The 17,809-nt window shown below is 48.8% G+C and overlaps 1 protein-coding gene across 1 annotated transcript in view; it reads right to left on the bottom strand.

Moving 5' to 3' along the window:
• Positions 1-17,809, bottom strand: part of daglb (diacylglycerol lipase, beta) — a 30,047-nt gene that overhangs the window by 4,861 nt on the left and 7,377 nt on the right. The window contains exons 5-14 of the mRNA XM_055651596.1: positions 15,636-15,761; positions 14,894-15,027; positions 11,968-12,094; positions 11,512-11,595; positions 10,168-10,245; positions 7,346-7,426; positions 2,210-2,337; positions 1,694-1,762; positions 1,542-1,614; positions 84-337 (exon numbers count right to left, since the gene is read on the bottom strand). Of these exons, the coding sequence (XP_055507571.1) occupies positions 84-337; positions 1,542-1,614; positions 1,694-1,762; positions 2,210-2,337; positions 7,346-7,426; positions 10,168-10,245; positions 11,512-11,595; positions 11,968-12,094; positions 14,894-15,027; positions 15,636-15,761 (1,154 nt within the window). The remainder of the gene's footprint in view (positions 1-83; positions 338-1,541; positions 1,615-1,693; positions 1,763-2,209; positions 2,338-7,345; positions 7,427-10,167; positions 10,246-11,511; positions 11,596-11,967; positions 12,095-14,893; positions 15,028-15,635; positions 15,762-17,809) is intronic.

Below are 17,809 nucleotides of genomic sequence, written 5' to 3'. Positions count from 1 at the left end.
AAGAGAGATCATGTAGAACTGGTGTGAATGGGTGATGGATGCTCGGCGTGGACTGGGTGGACCGTGCTGTAACTTTCACTCACCATCCGTCCCTGCGCTCCTCCACGATGTGAATGATCTTTCCCGGCAGAAAGAGAGGCGGACCCGTGAAGGGGGAGTGGGGAGGGGAGGAGTCGGAGATGCTGCCGTGGGACCCGGAGCGGTCCGCCCGCAGGCTCTGCTCGGCCAGGAGCGGCTGCGCCAGCTGTGCCCGGTGCTCCTCCTCCATCTCCGTGGGGAACCTGTTAGGATTGCCGCCGCAAACCTCGTACCAACAGCCGTGCAGCAGGATCTGGTACTGGAGGCAAGGAACACGACAATTAGTGCAGCATCATCTCCCTCCGATAGACCGCATGGTCCCACCATCATGGAGAATACTTCCTCAGCTCGGCCTGTCTCCCTGGCCCCTATTCCTTCTCTCCAGGGATACTGCCTGACCCGCTGAGTTATTCCAGCATTTTATGTCTTCGGTATAAACCTGCATCTGCTATTCTTTCCTGCACTCCATGTCCCTCGACAATTTCTACAGATGCACTGGAGAAAACAGCCAGAAACATTGCAGCCCTACCCGAGACCGCAAGTATAGAGTGGGTAGAGCCGCTGCTTCATAGCTCCAGAGACCAGGGTTCAACCTTGACCTCGGGTGCTGTCTATGTGGAGTTTGCAATTTGTCCCTCTCACTGCGTGGGTTTCCTCCCACATCCCAAAAATGTGCGGGTTTGAAGGTTAAATGGCCTCTGTAAATAACCCCTAGTGTGTAGGGAGTGGATGAGAAAGTGGGATAACATAGAACTGGTGTGTGAACGGGTGGGCGTGGACTGGCTGGGCCATCTGCTATATGTAGCTCATTTGCCACCAGCTCACGAGAGCAAAGAGATTTTGCTTACCGTGAATCTTCAACCTCTTTGTCAAGAGCGTTAAGAAGAGAAGACAGTGACATTGATCAAGTCCACGTTGACCATCGATCACCCGTTCACACTAGTTCTACATTATCCCACTTCCTCATCCACTCCCTACACTTCAAGGGCAATTTACAGAGGCCAATTAACCTACAAACCTGCTCATCTTTGGCATGTGGGAGGAAACTGGAGCACCCGGAGAAAACCCACACGGTCACAGGGAGAAAATGCAAACTCCACACGGACAGCACCCGAGGTCAGGATCGAACTCGTGTCTCTGGCGCTGTGTTTTTGCAGGCACAGACCATGCAAGCTCCACACAATAGCTTTTCTATTTCCCACTGCATTAATTACTTGTCTGTGTCTGTCTATCTGCCTGTTCATTTATATCTAGCCATTTATCTGTCTGTCTGTGTTTTTATATTTATAACAAATAACATTTGTTGTTTACCATGGGTTTTACAGAGTATCATGCTCACATAACTGTTGTGCTGCTGCAAGTAAGAATGTCATTGTTCCATTTGGAGACATATGACAATAAAACACTCCTGACTAGACTGTCTACCCACCCCCTCGAGTGAATGCACGCTCCCAGCTCCATACCTTGGGTCGGTTACAGTGGGCAACTATCCGTAGTATCTTGTTCTTCAGGTCCTGTACGTTCGGGAGACTGAGCCTGGGAAGGAGGAGGTTAGAATGAGCATCACGACAGACGCACAGGACAATGCGAGCGGCAGCGGGTGGGATGCACTGACCTTGGAACGAGATCCTTTCCCAGGATGATGGACAGAATGAATCCTCTGCTGTGCTCAGCCAGAGCCTCGCTGGAAGACAACATTCATTTCCCCCAATTAGAAACAGGCTTTCACTTTAGAGATACAGCATGGAAACAGGCCCTTCATCCCACCCAGTCCCCGCCGGCCAATGATCACCCACACACTTAATCCCACCCCGGTCATTCCCTCATCTCCCCTCTCCCGTCCAACAGAAGGTACAGAAGCTTGAAAGCTCGCAACACCAGACTCAGGAACAGCTTCTTCCCCTCTGTAATCAGGCTTCTGAATAGTCCTTCCACAAGCTAGGGTACTGTCTGATTCACCTCAACCCCACTGCGGACATTGGACTTTGTCTATAGAACTGATGCGCTACAATGTTGAGAACTATATTCTGCACTCTGTATCTTCCGCTTTGCTCTACCGATTGTACTCGAGTTTGACGCGATTGCAAGCCCGTGATCAGGTGCCTCGCAGGAGCGAGTCTCAGTGCCTCACCTGAGCAGGCCGCCGGGCGGTGAGAAGGCGTAGCATCGCAGCTGGGGGAAGGAGGAGTGAAGCAGGATGGCGAGGATGGAGGCTGCTCCCGCTCCCAGACTGTGGCCGGTCACCACCAGCCTGTACTCCTGCAGACAGACAGAGAGAGACAGAGACAGGCTCACACCCAGAGCAAGAAGGGACACGCAGTGTGGGTTAACGCTACGGTTCAGGCAGCATCCCTGGAGAATGTGAATAGGTGACGATTCGGGTCGGGACTCTAGTTTTAGTTTTTCATTTAGTTTTTGAGATACAGCGCGAAAACAGGCGCTTCGAGCCGCTGAGTCCGCACCCACCAGTGATCACCCCGCTCACTAGCACTATCCTACACACCAAAGGACATATTACAGTCTTTACCAGTCAATTAATGTCAAACCTGTACATTTTGGAGTGTGGGAGGAAAACGGAGTACCCAGAGAAAATCCACGCGGTCATGAAGAGAACATACAAACTCCGTACAGACAGCACCCGTAGTCAGGATTGAACGCGGGTCTCTGGCGCTGTAAGGCAGCAACTCTACCGCTGTGCCATTGTTCTTCAAACACCCAGCACAGTCAGTCCTGGTGGACCACCCCGACTCCAGGCTGTTTAGTTCAGAGATACACCATGGAAACACGTCCTTTGGCCCATGAGTCCACGCTGACCATCGATCAGCCGTTCACACTCGTTCTATGTTATTCCACTTTTGCATCCACTCCCTACACACCAAGCGACAATTTACCAAGGACCAATTAACCTACAAACCTGCACATCTTTGAGATGTGGGAGGAAACCGGATCACCCGGAGGAAACGGGGAGGATTCACAGGGAGAACCTGCAAACTCCACACAGACAGCAGCCGAGTTCAGGATCAAACCCGAGGTAGCGGCTCTACCCGCTGCGCCACCGTGCCGTCCCATTGAATGGCTGGACTTTAGCAGCAGGTGTCAATCATGTGCAGTGCAGTGCGAACACAAGGAACTGCAGATGCTGGATTATTTAAAAAAACACAAAGTGCTGGAGTAACTCCACACACACACACAAGATGGCGGCGCTGGCTTAACAGCTGCGGCCCACCTGCAGTCCGTCTGTTTTTTTTTCTTTCGTTTTGTTCTTTGCCATGTTTTAGTTAATTTTGTTTTATTAAGTTGTGTATGTATGTGGGTGGAGTGGGAGAAATATGCTTTGGCCTCTTCCTTCGGGGGATGCGACTTTTTCTTCGGTCGTATCCCCCGTCTCCGTCTGCGCCGAGGCCTAATGGCGGAGCTGGCGGCAACGGAGCTGTAGCGGCGGCAGCAGCGGCGGAGACCTGACTCGGCCCTGGAGCTGTGGCGGCAGCCGCAGCAGTGGAGACCCGACTCGGCCTCTGAGCTGTGGCGAGGCAACGACCACCCGCGGAGTTTGAACCGTCGCCTCGGCGCAGAGGGAGAACAAAGAGGGAAGAGACAGAGACTTTAAGATTTTGCCTTCCACCACAGTGAGGAGGTGTTTGGTGAACTCACTGTGGTGGATGTTAAATTTGTGTTGATTGTGTGTTTTTGTCATTTTTTTAAATTATATGTATGACTGCAGGGAAACAGAATTTCGTTCAGACCGAAAGGTCTGAATGACAATAAACGAATCTAATCTAATCTAATCTAATCTAATCTAACTCAGCGGGTCAGGTATAAACTCTGGAGAATGTGGATTAGTGATGTTTAGGGAACTGAAACATTCGGACTGATTCAGACAGGCACATGGATATGCAGGGAATGGAGAGGCAAGTAGGCAGAGGAGATTAGTTTATTTTGGCATCATGTTCAGCACAGACTTTGTGGGTGGGAGGGCCTATTCCTGTGCTGTACTGTGCCAAGTTCTAACTTTCAGAATAAAGAATATCATAAACAACTCCATTAGTACAGGGAAGTACAGAGGTTAACATTCCACTTGTTCGAGGCAACTCCCCATAAAGTTTTCTGGAAAAAAGTGGTTTAATTATTTACATACAATTAATCGAGATAAACCCTCGAGCACACTCAGGTTGCAAGTACAAGATCAGGAAGCTAGACCGAAAATCCCAAGAAACTTGAAATGCCAGCAATGGCTGCCTCACCAACAGTCTGTCTGTCTTTTATTTCTTAGGTAGAAACTCAGCGGGTGATGCGGCTTCTATGGAGGGAAGGAATAGGTGACGGTTCGGGTCAAGACCCTTCTGCAGTCCTTTCTTTCTTTGTGTTTTAATTATATGTGTTAAATGTATGTTTTTAGTGTTCTTCAGCTAGTTTTATGTGGGGATGGGGTTGGAGGAAACTTTTTCTAATATCTTACCTCGACAGAGATGTGATTTCTTTTCTGTATCGTATCTCCGTCCGCACTGGGGCCTAACAGCGAGGAGTTGGCGGCATTTGCTGGAGACCGACTTTTGAGAGCTACCACCGCGTTCACCTGCGAACTAACCATCACGGAGCCCACGATCCCTTTGCCAGGGGTCGATCTCGGAGCTCCAACCGTGTGTGTGTTTGAGGACTTGACATCATGGAGCCTGCGGTCTCTGGTCAGAGACCGACTTCGGGAACTCTAAGCCACAGCAGTTGCGATCGCCCCAATGCAGGAGTTTCGATCGCCCCAATGCGGGAGTTTCGATCGCCCCAACGCGGGAGTTTCGATTGCCCCGACGGATGGTTCGACTGCCCTGACCGCGGGAGAATAAAGAGGAAGAAGATGGACTTTTTTGCCTTCCATCACAGTGAGGAATGTGGGGAATCCACTGTGGTGAATGGTTATGTTAATTTTTATGTAGTTGTGTGTCTTGTTGCATTTTTGGGCTGTATGGCATATGACTGTACCTTTATTGGTAAACATGACAATAAAAGACCTTTGAAACCTTTAAGGAAGTGTTGGTTTAATGTGTTTAAAATGGGGAAACAGACTTTGATTGTTTCCTTTTGTTACTCTCGGATGGGAGAGCTGGGGACTGGAGCTCTTAGATTACAGGTAAATCAATCAATCAATTGAAGGAGTGGAGAGAAGAGATTTGTGTTTTTAATCCCCCCAAGTTGCTGAGATACAACATGCTCTCTAAGAGATAGACACAAAATGCTGGAGTAACTCAGAGGGACAGACAGCATCGCTGGAGAGAAGGAAAAGGTGACGTTTCGGGTCGAGACCTTTCTTCAGACTAAGAGGCCAGGCACTCTAAGAGGATGTGATTACAAATTATATAGCAGTTTTCAAAAGGCATTTTAAATACAGGATTGTGGGGAAGGATTAACTGGAAATCTAGTTTAGTTTAGTTTAGAGATACGACGTGGAAACAGTCCCTTCGCCCCACTGACTCCATGCTGAGCATCGATCACCCGTTTCACAACCACTCCCTCCACCCTTGGGGCAAGTAACAGCAGCCAATCAGCTCACAAACCACTCGTCTTTGGGTGGAAACCGGAGCACCCAGAGGAAATTCATGAGGTCACAGGGAGAACTTGCAAACTCTACACAGACAGCACCCAAGGTCAGGATTGAAACTGGATCTCTGACATCGTGAGGCAACAGTTCTCCAGCTGTGCCGCCGCTGCGCTGCCAGGGGTGGTGATGGATGCAGATACGATAGTGGCGTTTAAACGGTTTTGAATCGGTGCATGGATATGCAGGAAATGGAGGGATATGGATCACGTGCAGGCATATAAGAGTTGGGCTTGGCATCATGTTCGGCACAGACAACGTGGCTGAAGGGCCTGCGCCTGGGCTGTCCTGTTCTTTGTTCTATGCATAGCAAGATCCCACAAGCGGCAATGTGATTCTAACTAGATTTTTGTTTTTATAAACAAAAGTGGTTAAGTATTAAAATATTATCTGAAGGGTCACTATCTATGTTCTGCAGAGATGCTGCCTGACCTGTGGAGTTACTCTGGCACTTTGCATCTTTTATTATCTGCCACGCTGGAGCCAATGTCCCACCTCCTCGACAAACCACTGTGTGAATTTTTACATTCGCCAACCCAAGGATAAGATTATGTCCAACATTCAGCACTGTGGTGTAAGTGAAGGCTCGGCCTGGGCTTCTGGAACCAGTAAGTGGCGATAATGCTCACCCTGAGCTATTGCTAAGGAAGGAATGATTCTATTGAGCATTTGTACAGCGGGGCTGGATTCCAGGCTTTGTGCCGACCAGCCCCGGCAGACGAAGCCAAGAGAAGCAACAAGCAAGGACACGCAGAACAATTCACAGCATTTCCAACCAGGATACGGCGTTCATAACAAGTGGATATCCTGTGGCTTCACGTAGAAGACAGTTAAAGTCAGATGGTCTTTGTTGGAATTGAAACTTGATTTCCCCACAGAGAAGTTAGAATTTATCAGCTTCTGCCTCATACATTCAAATACGCATTTCCAGCTATTCTGAGAACAGTTAACCCAGGCCGGTTAGAGAGGGCAAAGGCTTAAAAAGTGTATTCTTAAGAGACTAAGGACATTCGGCACGTCTCCAACGACTCCTACAAACTTCTCGCACTTCTACAGAGACACTGCAGAAAGCATACTGTCGGGTTGCATCAATAGACAATAGGTGCAGGAGTAGGCCATTCGGCCCTTCGAGCCAGCACCGCCATTCAATGTGATCATGGCTGATCATCCCCAGCTGTGTTGTGGAACAGTTCCGCCCAAGGTTGCAAGAAATCGCAGAGAGTTACAGATGTAGCCCAGTCCATCACACAGAGCAGACTCCCCTCCATTGACTCCACCTGCACTTCATGCTGCCTCAACATCATCAAATACCCAGTCATTTCATCTTGTCCCCACTCCCGTCTGGCAGAAGGTACAGAAGCTTGCAAGCACGCGCACCACCAGACTCAGGAACAGCTTCTTCCCTTCTGTCATCAGGCCTTTGAACAGTCCTTCCATAAGCTAGGGTACTGTCTGACCCTCGAACCAATGACAGACATTGGACTTTGGCTTTAAAACTGACACGCTACAATGTTGAGAACTATATTCTTCACTGTTTCCTCCCCTTTTGCTCTATCTATTATATTTGAGTTTCACATGATTGTATTTACAGTATTATTTGTTTGGATAGCATGTAAAACAAAGCTTTTCACTGTACCTCAGTACACATGACCATCATAAAGCTAAACATGAACCACTCACCGGAACAACTGCGAAGGCTTGGCTTAAAATCCCGTCATTCATCAATTTCTTGTAAATGTAAGTAGCAGCCTGGAGGATGCCCTGGAAAGATACGGTTTATCGAGGGTTAATTAACTGTGGCGTCCTCTTCCAGCACAAGGCTGGGCCAGAGGTCTGCAAGGGACGAACAAGGTTTAAACATAAAGTGTTGGAGAAACTCAGTGGGACATGCAGCATCTGTAGAGGGAAAGGACAGGCGACGTTTCGGGTCGGGACCCTTCACCAGACTTCAATCTGCAAGGGTTGCTTGACAGAATAGCAGGCAATAGGACACGTAGTGCTGGAGTAACTCAGCGGGTCAGGCAACATCTCTGGAGAACATGGACAGGTGACGTTTTGAGTTAGGGCTCTTGCTCAGACTGTTCTTTCCAGAGGGGGCGAGATTAGAGAGGATAAGGTGAGTAGAGAGGTCAAGATGGTTGATGCCGTGTCGGCAGTTTGAAAGTAAATGGTCCAGAGAGGTTAGAAAGCCGGCAGGGAGGGATCCAAGAGGAAGGGGAATGTTGGAGACAGGATAAGGGGTGGTCACTGGGAGGCGAGTTCTCTTTACCAAAGGAGAAGGCCCGGAGACAGAGGCGATGGAAGAAGAACTCTACATCATGGCGGGCCCAGAATTCATTGAGGTGTGGGTGGAGGGGTACAAAGGCAAGGTCTCTGTTGAGGGCCGACCATTCTGCATCAGAAAGAGGGAGGTCGGGGGCAAAGGTGAAAACACAACAGGAGTGAGGGCAGGGGGTCAAAGCAAGGCTCGGGAGGGAGCCACAACACATAGTAAAGTGAGTAAGATCCAGGACCAAGAACCCAGCAGTCTGGGCTGTTGATCACGGACATAAGCTCTGGGAATTAGAATTTGATTCATTCAACCAGTCTGAGATGGGGAACCATGAAACAAGGAAATTGTTACCAACATCTGGTTTACTAACATCCTGTAAATCTGAGCCTGTACAGAACATAAAACAGTACAGCACGGGAACAGGCCCTTTAGCCCACAATGTCCATATTAAACATGATGCCAAGTTAAATCTAATCTCCTCTGCCTGCACGTGATCAATTTCCCTCCATCTCCAAGTGCCTCGTAAGCGCCACTATTGTATCTGCCTCCACCCCTGGCAGTGCGTTACAGACACCCACCACCCTGTGTGTAAAAAAAAACTTGCCTGGCACATTTCCTTGAAACTTTCCCCCCCTCACCTTAAAGCTGTGCCCTCTGGTCTTTGACTTCTCCACCCTGCATTTGCAGTTCCTTGTGTCGCCAGTTAATGGAAACCTCCCAGTGCTCTCTGCTGACCCCTGCTGTGTGGATGTTGCCTCTCACCCTCCAAGACACCGCCCGACTGAGACCCTCAGCAAATAGTTGTACAATGCACCCCAAAGGCAGTCAAACGGTAGTGGGAATTCAATGTTAATTCATCACGTTTAGGATAAAAGTAGCTTCAATAATAGGCGAGCTTGAAAGGAGTTAGATAGCGGCACCATCTGCGGGGGGTGATGGTGTGGCTTTGACGTGATCCAGTTTGGAGAGGGGAATGTGTCACCTGTGGGTGCATCTCCTGCTGTGGCTGCCTGGGCCTGTCCTTTACGCAGCCCATCCCACAGCCTCCACAGGTCAAGCTGCCTCTGGCCGTTGGATTGGGGAGTGGGTTGCTGTAACCATTGACCAACGTGAGGTTGGTGCCTGGCCTCCAGGGTCTTGCATCACACTGTTGTGGTGCCTCAAACCCACCTGGAGGTCCTTTCTCCACCTCCCCCGGTCCACAGCAGCCCCTCCCCAGTTGTCAGTGGCCAATGTTAACATTTGTCATATCTGCACCGCGGGGCTGCAGACTGGTGCAGTGTTGCTGCCTCACAGCGCCAGAGACCGACCCAGGGTTCCATCCTGACTACGGGTGCTGTCTGTATGGAGTTTGTACGTTCTCCCCGTGACCGCGTGGGTTTTCTCTGGGTGCTCCGGTTGCCCCGTGGCAAACATGATGCCAAGTTAAACTAATCTCCTCTGCCTGTCCAGGATCCATTTCTCTCCATTCCCTGCGCCTATTTAAAAGCCTCTTAAACACCACTACTGTATCTGCCTCCACCACAACCCCTGGCAGCACGTTCCTGGCATCCACCACTCTGCAATAAAAAAAAACTTTAAATGTTATCCCTCTCATCTTAAAGCCATGCCCTTTAGTCTTTGACATTTCCACCTGAGAAAAAGATTCTGAATGTCCACCCTATCAATGCCCCTCATAATTTTATACACGTCCCTCAAGTCTCCCGCAACCTCTGGTGTTCCAGAGAAAACAATCAAAGCTGATCCAACATCCCCTGATAGCTGGTACCCTCTAATCCCAGCAGCATTCTAGTAAACCTGCATGCTCTCCCTCCAGTAAAACACTCATTTACACTAACTGTTCCTCTGCTTGATCTTATACACCTGTGCATGATCACCACTCATCCTCCTGCACCCCAAGGAATAAAGTCCTAGCCTGCCCAACTTCTCCCTATAGCTTAGGCTCTCGAGACTTGGCAACAGCCTTGTAAATCCTCTCTGCGTTTCCAGCTTAACAATATCATTCCTATAACAGGGTGACCACAACTGAACGCAATATCCAAATGTGGCCTCACCAAGGTCGTCTGCAAAACTGCAACATGACGCCCGAGCTTCTATACTCACTACTCCGACTGATGAAGGCCAATGTGCCAAAAGCCTTCTCAACCACCTTGTCTACCTGTGTACTTAATTCCAGCTTGACAACTTCATTCTCATGGGATAGTCAGTACAGATCGAGCGGAGAACTTACCCTGTGTGCCAAACATTCTCCCGTCACCCCTGTGATGTTTAACGTCTCACAGTTTGCACACAAGTCGGTCAGAGCATCCTGTGGGATAAAGCAAACGTTAGAGCAGCTTGGAGCTGGAGCAGGAACACACTCCTCTGTCCGTGTGTGCCCAGACTCGTTATTGACACCTATTTAGACTTTACTTTAGACGTTAGATAATGCAGTGTGGAAACAGCCCCTTCAGCACACCGAGTCCGTGCCGACCAGCCATCACCCATTCACACACTAGTTCTATGCTATCCCACTTTCACATTCACTCCCTACACACTTGGGGCAATTCACAGAGGGCAGTTAACCTACAAACCCGCATGTCTTTGGGATATAGGAGGAAACCGGAGTGCCTGGAGGAAACCCATGCAGTCACAGGAGAATGTGCAAACTCCACAGACAGTACCAGAGGTCAGGATCGAACCCGGGTGTCTGGCACTGTGAGGCAACGGCTCTACCCGTTATGCCGCTGTGTACGGCACTGGGAGCCACAAGAGGGAGCTAGTGAGTCATAAATCCAGCATGACATACATGTACATACAAGTGGTTCACTGAGGAGGCCCCGGGGTAAATGGGGAGGATGATTCCTCATCACACTGAGGGGCAGCCACACACAATCCCCACGATGGGGTTAGGGTTGCATAGGATAGAAGTAGTGTATGGGGTGATCACTTGTCAGCATTGACTTGGGTGGGCTGAAGGGCTTGTTTCCAGGCTGTATCTCTAAACTAGCCCAATGGGCCAGCAAGATAGCAGTGCCCTTTCTCTAGCAGCCTCAGCCGAACACACTTCAAGACTGTCACTCTGGACTGAGGAGCTGGGGAGGGAAATGGCCACACAATATCAGGAGGGTGGAAACTCTGTCTGGATTTCTTTGCGGCTTGGTTTGTGGTGCGGCAACAGGTGTCTGTGTGTGTGTGTGTGTGTGTCTGTGTCTGTGTGTGTCTGTGTCTGTGTGTCTGTGTGTCTGTGTGTCTGTGTGTCTGTGTGTCTGTGTGTCTGTGTGTCTGTGTGTCTGTGTGTGTAAACAAATACATACATAGAAGCCAGACATCACCCACTCACTACAATGCCACCTCCAACATTTGCACAATTGAAGACACAAGCTGCTGCAGATGCTGGTTTATAAAGATAAGACACAAAATGCTGGAGTAACTCAGCGGGTAAGGCAGCATCTCTGCGAGACATGGGTGGGTAACGTTTCCAATCAGGGTCCTTCTTCACAGCCTGAAGAAGAATCCTGAAACAAAACGTTGCCTATCCAAGTCCTGTTGTTCTTTACACAAATTAAGCTTTAGAAGCCACGGGGAGACTCACCTCCAGGGAGAGTGTTCCCCGCACCGCCACCACCACTGCCTCCATCTTGTGATCCAGTGCCACAAAAAATGGAATTTCGTAGATCTGTATCATGGGGCAAAAATAAAATGTGATACTTTATAACGCGCCAACTTTCTCCCCCCCCCCCCCCCGCCCCCCCCCCCCCCCACCCCGCCCCTCCAATCTCCAGCTCCCAATCCCTGCCTCCTAACTATCTCAGCCTCAAATGCCTCTTCCGGCAGCTCGTCTCATATTCCCACTACCCCCTGTGTGAACAGGTTGCTCCTCGTGTTCCTACTAATTATTTCTCCTCTCACCTTACACCCATACCCTCTGGTTCTTGATTCCCCTACTCTGGGTAAAAGACCCTGTGTCTATTGCCCTCGTCAGCTTGAAGCACTCCCTGCCCATTTCCAGGCAGCGCTGAGCTCTCTCTCTCCCTCTGTGGGCCGTTACCTTATTGTGCAGGCTGACATGAATGAAGTCGCGGTGTTGTAGCCCCGTGGTCTGGAGCATGGAGCTGAAGTTGCACTCCAGGCAGTCCCCGCCACCCTCGGGCGGATCAGGAGCTTGGCTTCTGCAGCTGCAGAGGGAATTAAATGCAGCAAGAGAGCTCAGGGCCTGCAGCCCAGTGTTCACAGGATCACTGTAAACAAAGCACACCTTTCCCCCTCCCTGCCCAGGCAGGGAACTCAGCACCACCACCGCACCCCCTCCCCCTCCCATCCCTCAATCCCGTGCCCCCACCCACACAAAGGAGCCACAAGGCAGGACTTTATCAAAACCTTCAAAAAGCTGCACAGTGGCACAACAGCCTCACACTGCCAGAGACCTGGGTTCAATCCTGACCTTGGCGACTCTCTGTGACCACGTGGGTTTCTTCCAGGCGCTTCTGATTCACACCTCAAGGACGTACAGGTTTGTAGGTTAATTGGCCCTAGTGTGATTAGGGGACCGGTGGTCAGTGTAGACTCGATGGGCTGAAGGGCCAGTTGCCATGCTGTATCTTTCAGTCAATTAGCGTCACAGAGTCAATACCGCACATAACCGGCCCTTCGGCCCAACTAGTCTATGCCAACCAAGGTGCCCCATCCTCAACCAAGTTGACAGATATAGTTAGGGCCAGCATCAGGTGTGACCTGCACAGCATGCTCCCTATGTAGCACAGTGCAACACACAAACAGGCCCTTCAGCCCACCAAGCCTGTGCTGACCAAGGTTCCAATCTAAACAATCAATATTGTACGATAACCTAGAAACGAGAAACTGCAGATATTGGTTTGCAAAAAAACAAGACACAAAGTGGGTCAGGCAGCATCTCTGGTGAACATGGATATGTGACGTTTCGAGTCTTCACCCTTCTTCAGAAAGGTTTGAAGAAGTGTCTCGACCCAAAGCATCATCTATCCATGTTCTCCAGTAATGTTGTCTGACCCACTGAGTTACTCCAGCACTTTGTGCCCTTTTGTGTACCATAATCTCCCTGCTAATGTCCCGGCTGTGAGGACAAGTTCTCGTGTGCCTTCTTTATAATTTTTCTATCTTTGCTTGATGTGTGAATGGGCCCTTCCTGTGTCTTACGTTGCATATAATGACCATTTTTTGACAGATGTGCTGAGTTTATTTTTTTGATATAGAACATAGAACTGCATAACACACAGACAGGCCCTTCGGCTCAAACTGATATACTCTGTTCAATACTTGTAGGAACAACTAATTTAACACAAACTCTGAACTCGATGCAGGGAGAAGCACGTTTACATGATTCGCTTGGCTGCTAGGTTTGACTTGGGAAATGGCAAGATGTTAATTTAACTCTTCCCTCCCAGGGCTACCTGCATCTTTGGAAATGATGGACAAGTCGTTGCATAACATCATGTTTTGCAACATCCTTCATGTCTCAACAGCTCCATTCAGAAAAGCTTTAACTGATTATCTCCACACCCCCCGGCAGGCATTGTGCAATGCCTTTTGGCACAAGAGCAGCTTACATTTATGTACCACGTAGCAATATTATCTTCAGTTGGAGACGTTCCCTCCCCCAGACATGCCCCCTTCCTTTTTATTTCTCAGAGTTATAGTCATACAGTGTGGAAACAGTCCCTTTGGCCAAACTTGCCCACACCAACCAACATGTCCCATCTCCACTAGTCCCACCTGCCTGCATTTGGCCCATATATCCCTCTAAACCTGTGTTATCCATCCACCTGTCTAATTGTTGCAATAGTACCTGCCTCAACCACGTCCTCCGGCAGCTCATTCCATACACCCACCACCCTTTGTGTGAAGATTCCTATTAAATCTTTCCAACTTCTTGATTCCCCTACTCTGGGCAAGAGACTGTGCGTCTACCCAAACTATTCCTCTCATGATTTTAAACATTTCTATAAGATCACCCCACATCCTCCCGCACTCCAATGGAATAGAGTCCCAGCCACCTAAACCTCTCCCTATAACTCCGTCTCTAGAGACCTAGTAACATCGTCGTAATTCTAGCTTCGTTTGAAAGAAACATTAAATCAACACCTCAGAGACAGAAAAAGAGGCATACACTGGAATCTTGAGTAAAACACAAAGTGCTGGAGGAACTCAGTGGGTCAGGCAGCATCTGTGGAGGGAATGGAGAGATGAGGTTTTGGGTCGGGATTCTTTTTCAGGTTGGGGGAAATCAGTCTGGAGAAAAGTTCTAGCTCGAAATGTCACCTGCCCTTCCCTCCACAGATGTTGCCTGACCCACCGACTTCCTCCAGCACTTTGTGCTTGCGTTTTGTTTTCAAAATCAAAACCTCAGTTGCTTTCCCAAGGGAGTTTGACAGAGCGGGGAAGTTCCAAGGTGGACGTGGCCCAGACCATCACAAATCAACCTCCCTTCCATTGATTCCATTTACACCTCACGCTTCCTTGGCAAGGTCACCAACATATTTAAGGATGAGTCTCACCCCAGGTCACTTGCTGTTCTCTCCTCTCCCATCGGGCAAGAGGTACAGAAGTGTGAAACTCATACCTCCAGATTCAGACAGTTTCTTCTCAGTTGTTATCAGGCAACTGGACTGTCCTCTCTCCAACTAGAGAGTGGTCCTGAGCTATCGTCTACCTCATTAGAGACCCTTGGACTCTACTGGACGTACTAAACGTTATTCCCTTTATTCTGCATCTGTATACTGTGGAGGGTTTGATTGTAATCATGTATTGTCTTTCCGTTGACTGGTTAGCGCACAACATTTTACTGCACCACCATAAACTGAACTAAACTAAACTGATATTTATACCTCAACCCTATCGGGCAGGTGGGACTAGCGTAGATGGGGCATCTTGGTAGTCATGGACGGGTTGGGCCGAAGGGCCTGTGTCTGTGCTGTCTCACTCTACAAGCAGGGACTCACCACAGGCAGCCACAGTTCAGCTTGCACAGGCCAGTCAGTGGGTGACTGAAGATGTAGAGGGGCCAGCCGTAGACTGCAGCAGCAAAGCGCATGTAGTGGGCCGCGGTCTCCAGATTCACATCCAGCTCCTCCGCCTGTGGACAACAATGAGGCCATGCTGAGACACACACAAATGAACATGATGCACCACCATGCTGAGAACTACACTCTGCACCCTGTATCTTCCCCTTTGCTCCAGCTAATTGCGTTTTTAATTATTTTAATAGCTTTTAGAAATACCGCATGGAAACAGGACCTTCAGCCCACAGAATTCACACTAGTTCCATATTATCCCACTTTCTTAATCACTTTCTTAGCCATAGAGGCGCAGTTGGTAGAGCTACTGCTTGACGGTGCCAGAGATGTTGGGTGATGTCTGTGTGGAACTTGCACGCTCTCCCTGTGACCGCGTGGGTTTCCTCTGGGTGCTCTGGTTTCCCCCCGCATCCCAAAGACGTGCATATTTGAGGGTTAATTGGCATCTGTGTATGGGGAGTGGATGAGAAAGTGGAATAACATAGAACTAGTGTGAACGGGCGGTTGGTGGTCGATGTGGACTCGGTGGGCCGAAGGGCCCGTTTCCAGGCTGTATCTCTAAACTAAAACTAACCAAAATCAGACCATCAACATTTGTAAATACATGTTTTTCACCCCGCGTGGAGGTGGGACATCTGACTACTTTTATGTTTGACTGTAAACTTACGGTGGCTGCTGGCTGTGGGTCCAGGCAAGCTTCGTCGTCCAGCTCCCGGCTCTGCTCGATCTTGTCCTGCTCCAAGTGCAGGAGGGAGAGGCCTGCAGCAATGTCACCAGCGACCAGGTCAGTATCCTGCCCACCGCCACCAAGAGGGACACAAGAGAGAGAACAGATGACAACAAGATCCAGTCACAGCATTCCTTCATTTCCATCTACACCTCGCGCTGCCTCGGCAAGGCCACCAACATAATCAAGGACCAATCTCACCCCGGCCACTCCTTCTTCTCCCCTTTCCCCATCGGGCAAGAGATGCAGAAGTGTGAAAACACACATCTCCAGATTCAGCAACAGTTTCGTCCCAGCTGTTATTATGCAACTAAACCATCCTCTCACCAACTAGAGAGCGGTCCTGAACTCCCATCTACCCTTGGATTATCTTTAATCGGACTTTACTAAACTTTATCTTGCACTATCCTCTGTATTCTGTATCTGTACACTATGGACGGCTCGATTGTAATCATGTGCAGTCTTATCACTGACGGGGTAGCACACAACAAAAACTTCTCACTGGACCTGGATACATATGACAACAATGAACTAAACTACTAAAGGGCCTGAGATACAGAACCGTCGATCTACAAGTTCTATTTAATTACTTCCATCATAGCCATGGAACCTATATGAAGACTAATGCCCACAATGGTGACCTTGAAACAACTGGATTCATATCAAAACCTATGATATTGTATCATATAAAAGAAAGACACTAAGTGATGGAGTGACTCGGCAGGTCAAACAACATCTCTGGAGAACACGGATAGATGACGTTTACGTCAGAAAACCTTCTTCAGAGTGTTTGCCATTAACTGTATACCTTCCTCTTGCATTCAAACTCCCAAAGGTCAACGTTTGACGAGCTTTCAGAAATATTTCCAACATAATTTGCTGTTATTTAAAAAAAACAAGTTAAATAAACTTCCCCGAATATGATCCGCAAATGACAATATAGCCGCCTATTCATGTTGTCCAGAGATGTTGCCTCACCAGCCGAGTTAATCCATCACGTTGTGTCTTTCTTTTATATTTGCTTTCTTTTCTTTTAACTTCTTTTGTAAACCAACATCTGCAGTTCCTTCTATCTACATTGCCTTCAGGGAGGGACATCTACCACGTTATGGTTCAATGAAATGATCTGCCATGTTGTGTTCATAGTTTCACACTGCACGGAAAGAGGCCTTCGACCCTATTCATACATGCCCACCAAGATTCCTCAATTAAGCAAAGAATATAGAAAAATACAGCAGCCACAGGCCCTTCGGCCCACGTTGTGTTGCATTAATACGAGCTCTATATCATGTGCAGGAAGAGGAGATTATTTCAGTTCAGTTTAGCTTAGTTTATTGTCACATGTACTGAGGTACTTTTTGTTGCGTGCTAACCAGTTAGCAGAAAGACAATATATGATTACAATCAATTGGTCTAGCCCAGACATAGTGGGCCAAAGGGCCTGCTCCTGTGCTATACTGTTCTATGTCCTACAGAGCACCCACAGTCATACAGCATGGAAACAGGCCCTTCAGCCCAACCCGTCCTTGTGTCCAAGATGCCCCAACTAATCTAGTCCCATATGCCCATGTTTGGTCCATATTCCTCTAACCCTTTCGTATCCATGTACCTGTCCAAATGCCTTTTAAATGCTGTTATAGTACCTGCCTCAACTACATCCTCTGGCAGCTCGTTCCATATACCCACCATCTCTGTGTCAAAAAGTTGCCCCTCAGATTCCTATTAAATCTATCATCTCTCACCTGAAACCCATGTTCTCTGGTTCTTCATTCCCCTACGCTGGGTAAAAGACTGTATGTGGAAGATTGCAACCTTCACGTGGTCTGCCCTGTTTCGACTAATGCAATCAACTCGATGTGCACAAACGGAAGATCAAATAGAACAGTTGTCCAACAACTATAGGCTGTGCACGCCACACGAAAGAAGAAGATACACCCAATCAATTCCCCTCCCGATCTTTACACCTCTATAAGATCACCCCTCATCCCCATGCGCTCTAAGGAATAAAGTCCCAGCATGCCCAACCTCTACCTATAGCTCAGGTCCTCGAGTCCTGGCAACGTCCTCGTAATCTTCGTAAATCCAGCTCAACATCTTTCCTATAACAGGGTGAC

This window comes from Leucoraja erinacea, chromosome 20, assembly GCF_028641065.1.
Source record: "Leucoraja erinacea ecotype New England chromosome 20, Leri_hhj_1, whole genome shotgun sequence".
Taxonomy (NCBI): domain Eukaryota; kingdom Metazoa; phylum Chordata; class Chondrichthyes; order Rajiformes; family Rajidae; genus Leucoraja; species Leucoraja erinaceus.
Note: the sequence above shows the minus strand (reverse complement) of the source record. Positions and strands in the feature narration are given on the sequence as shown.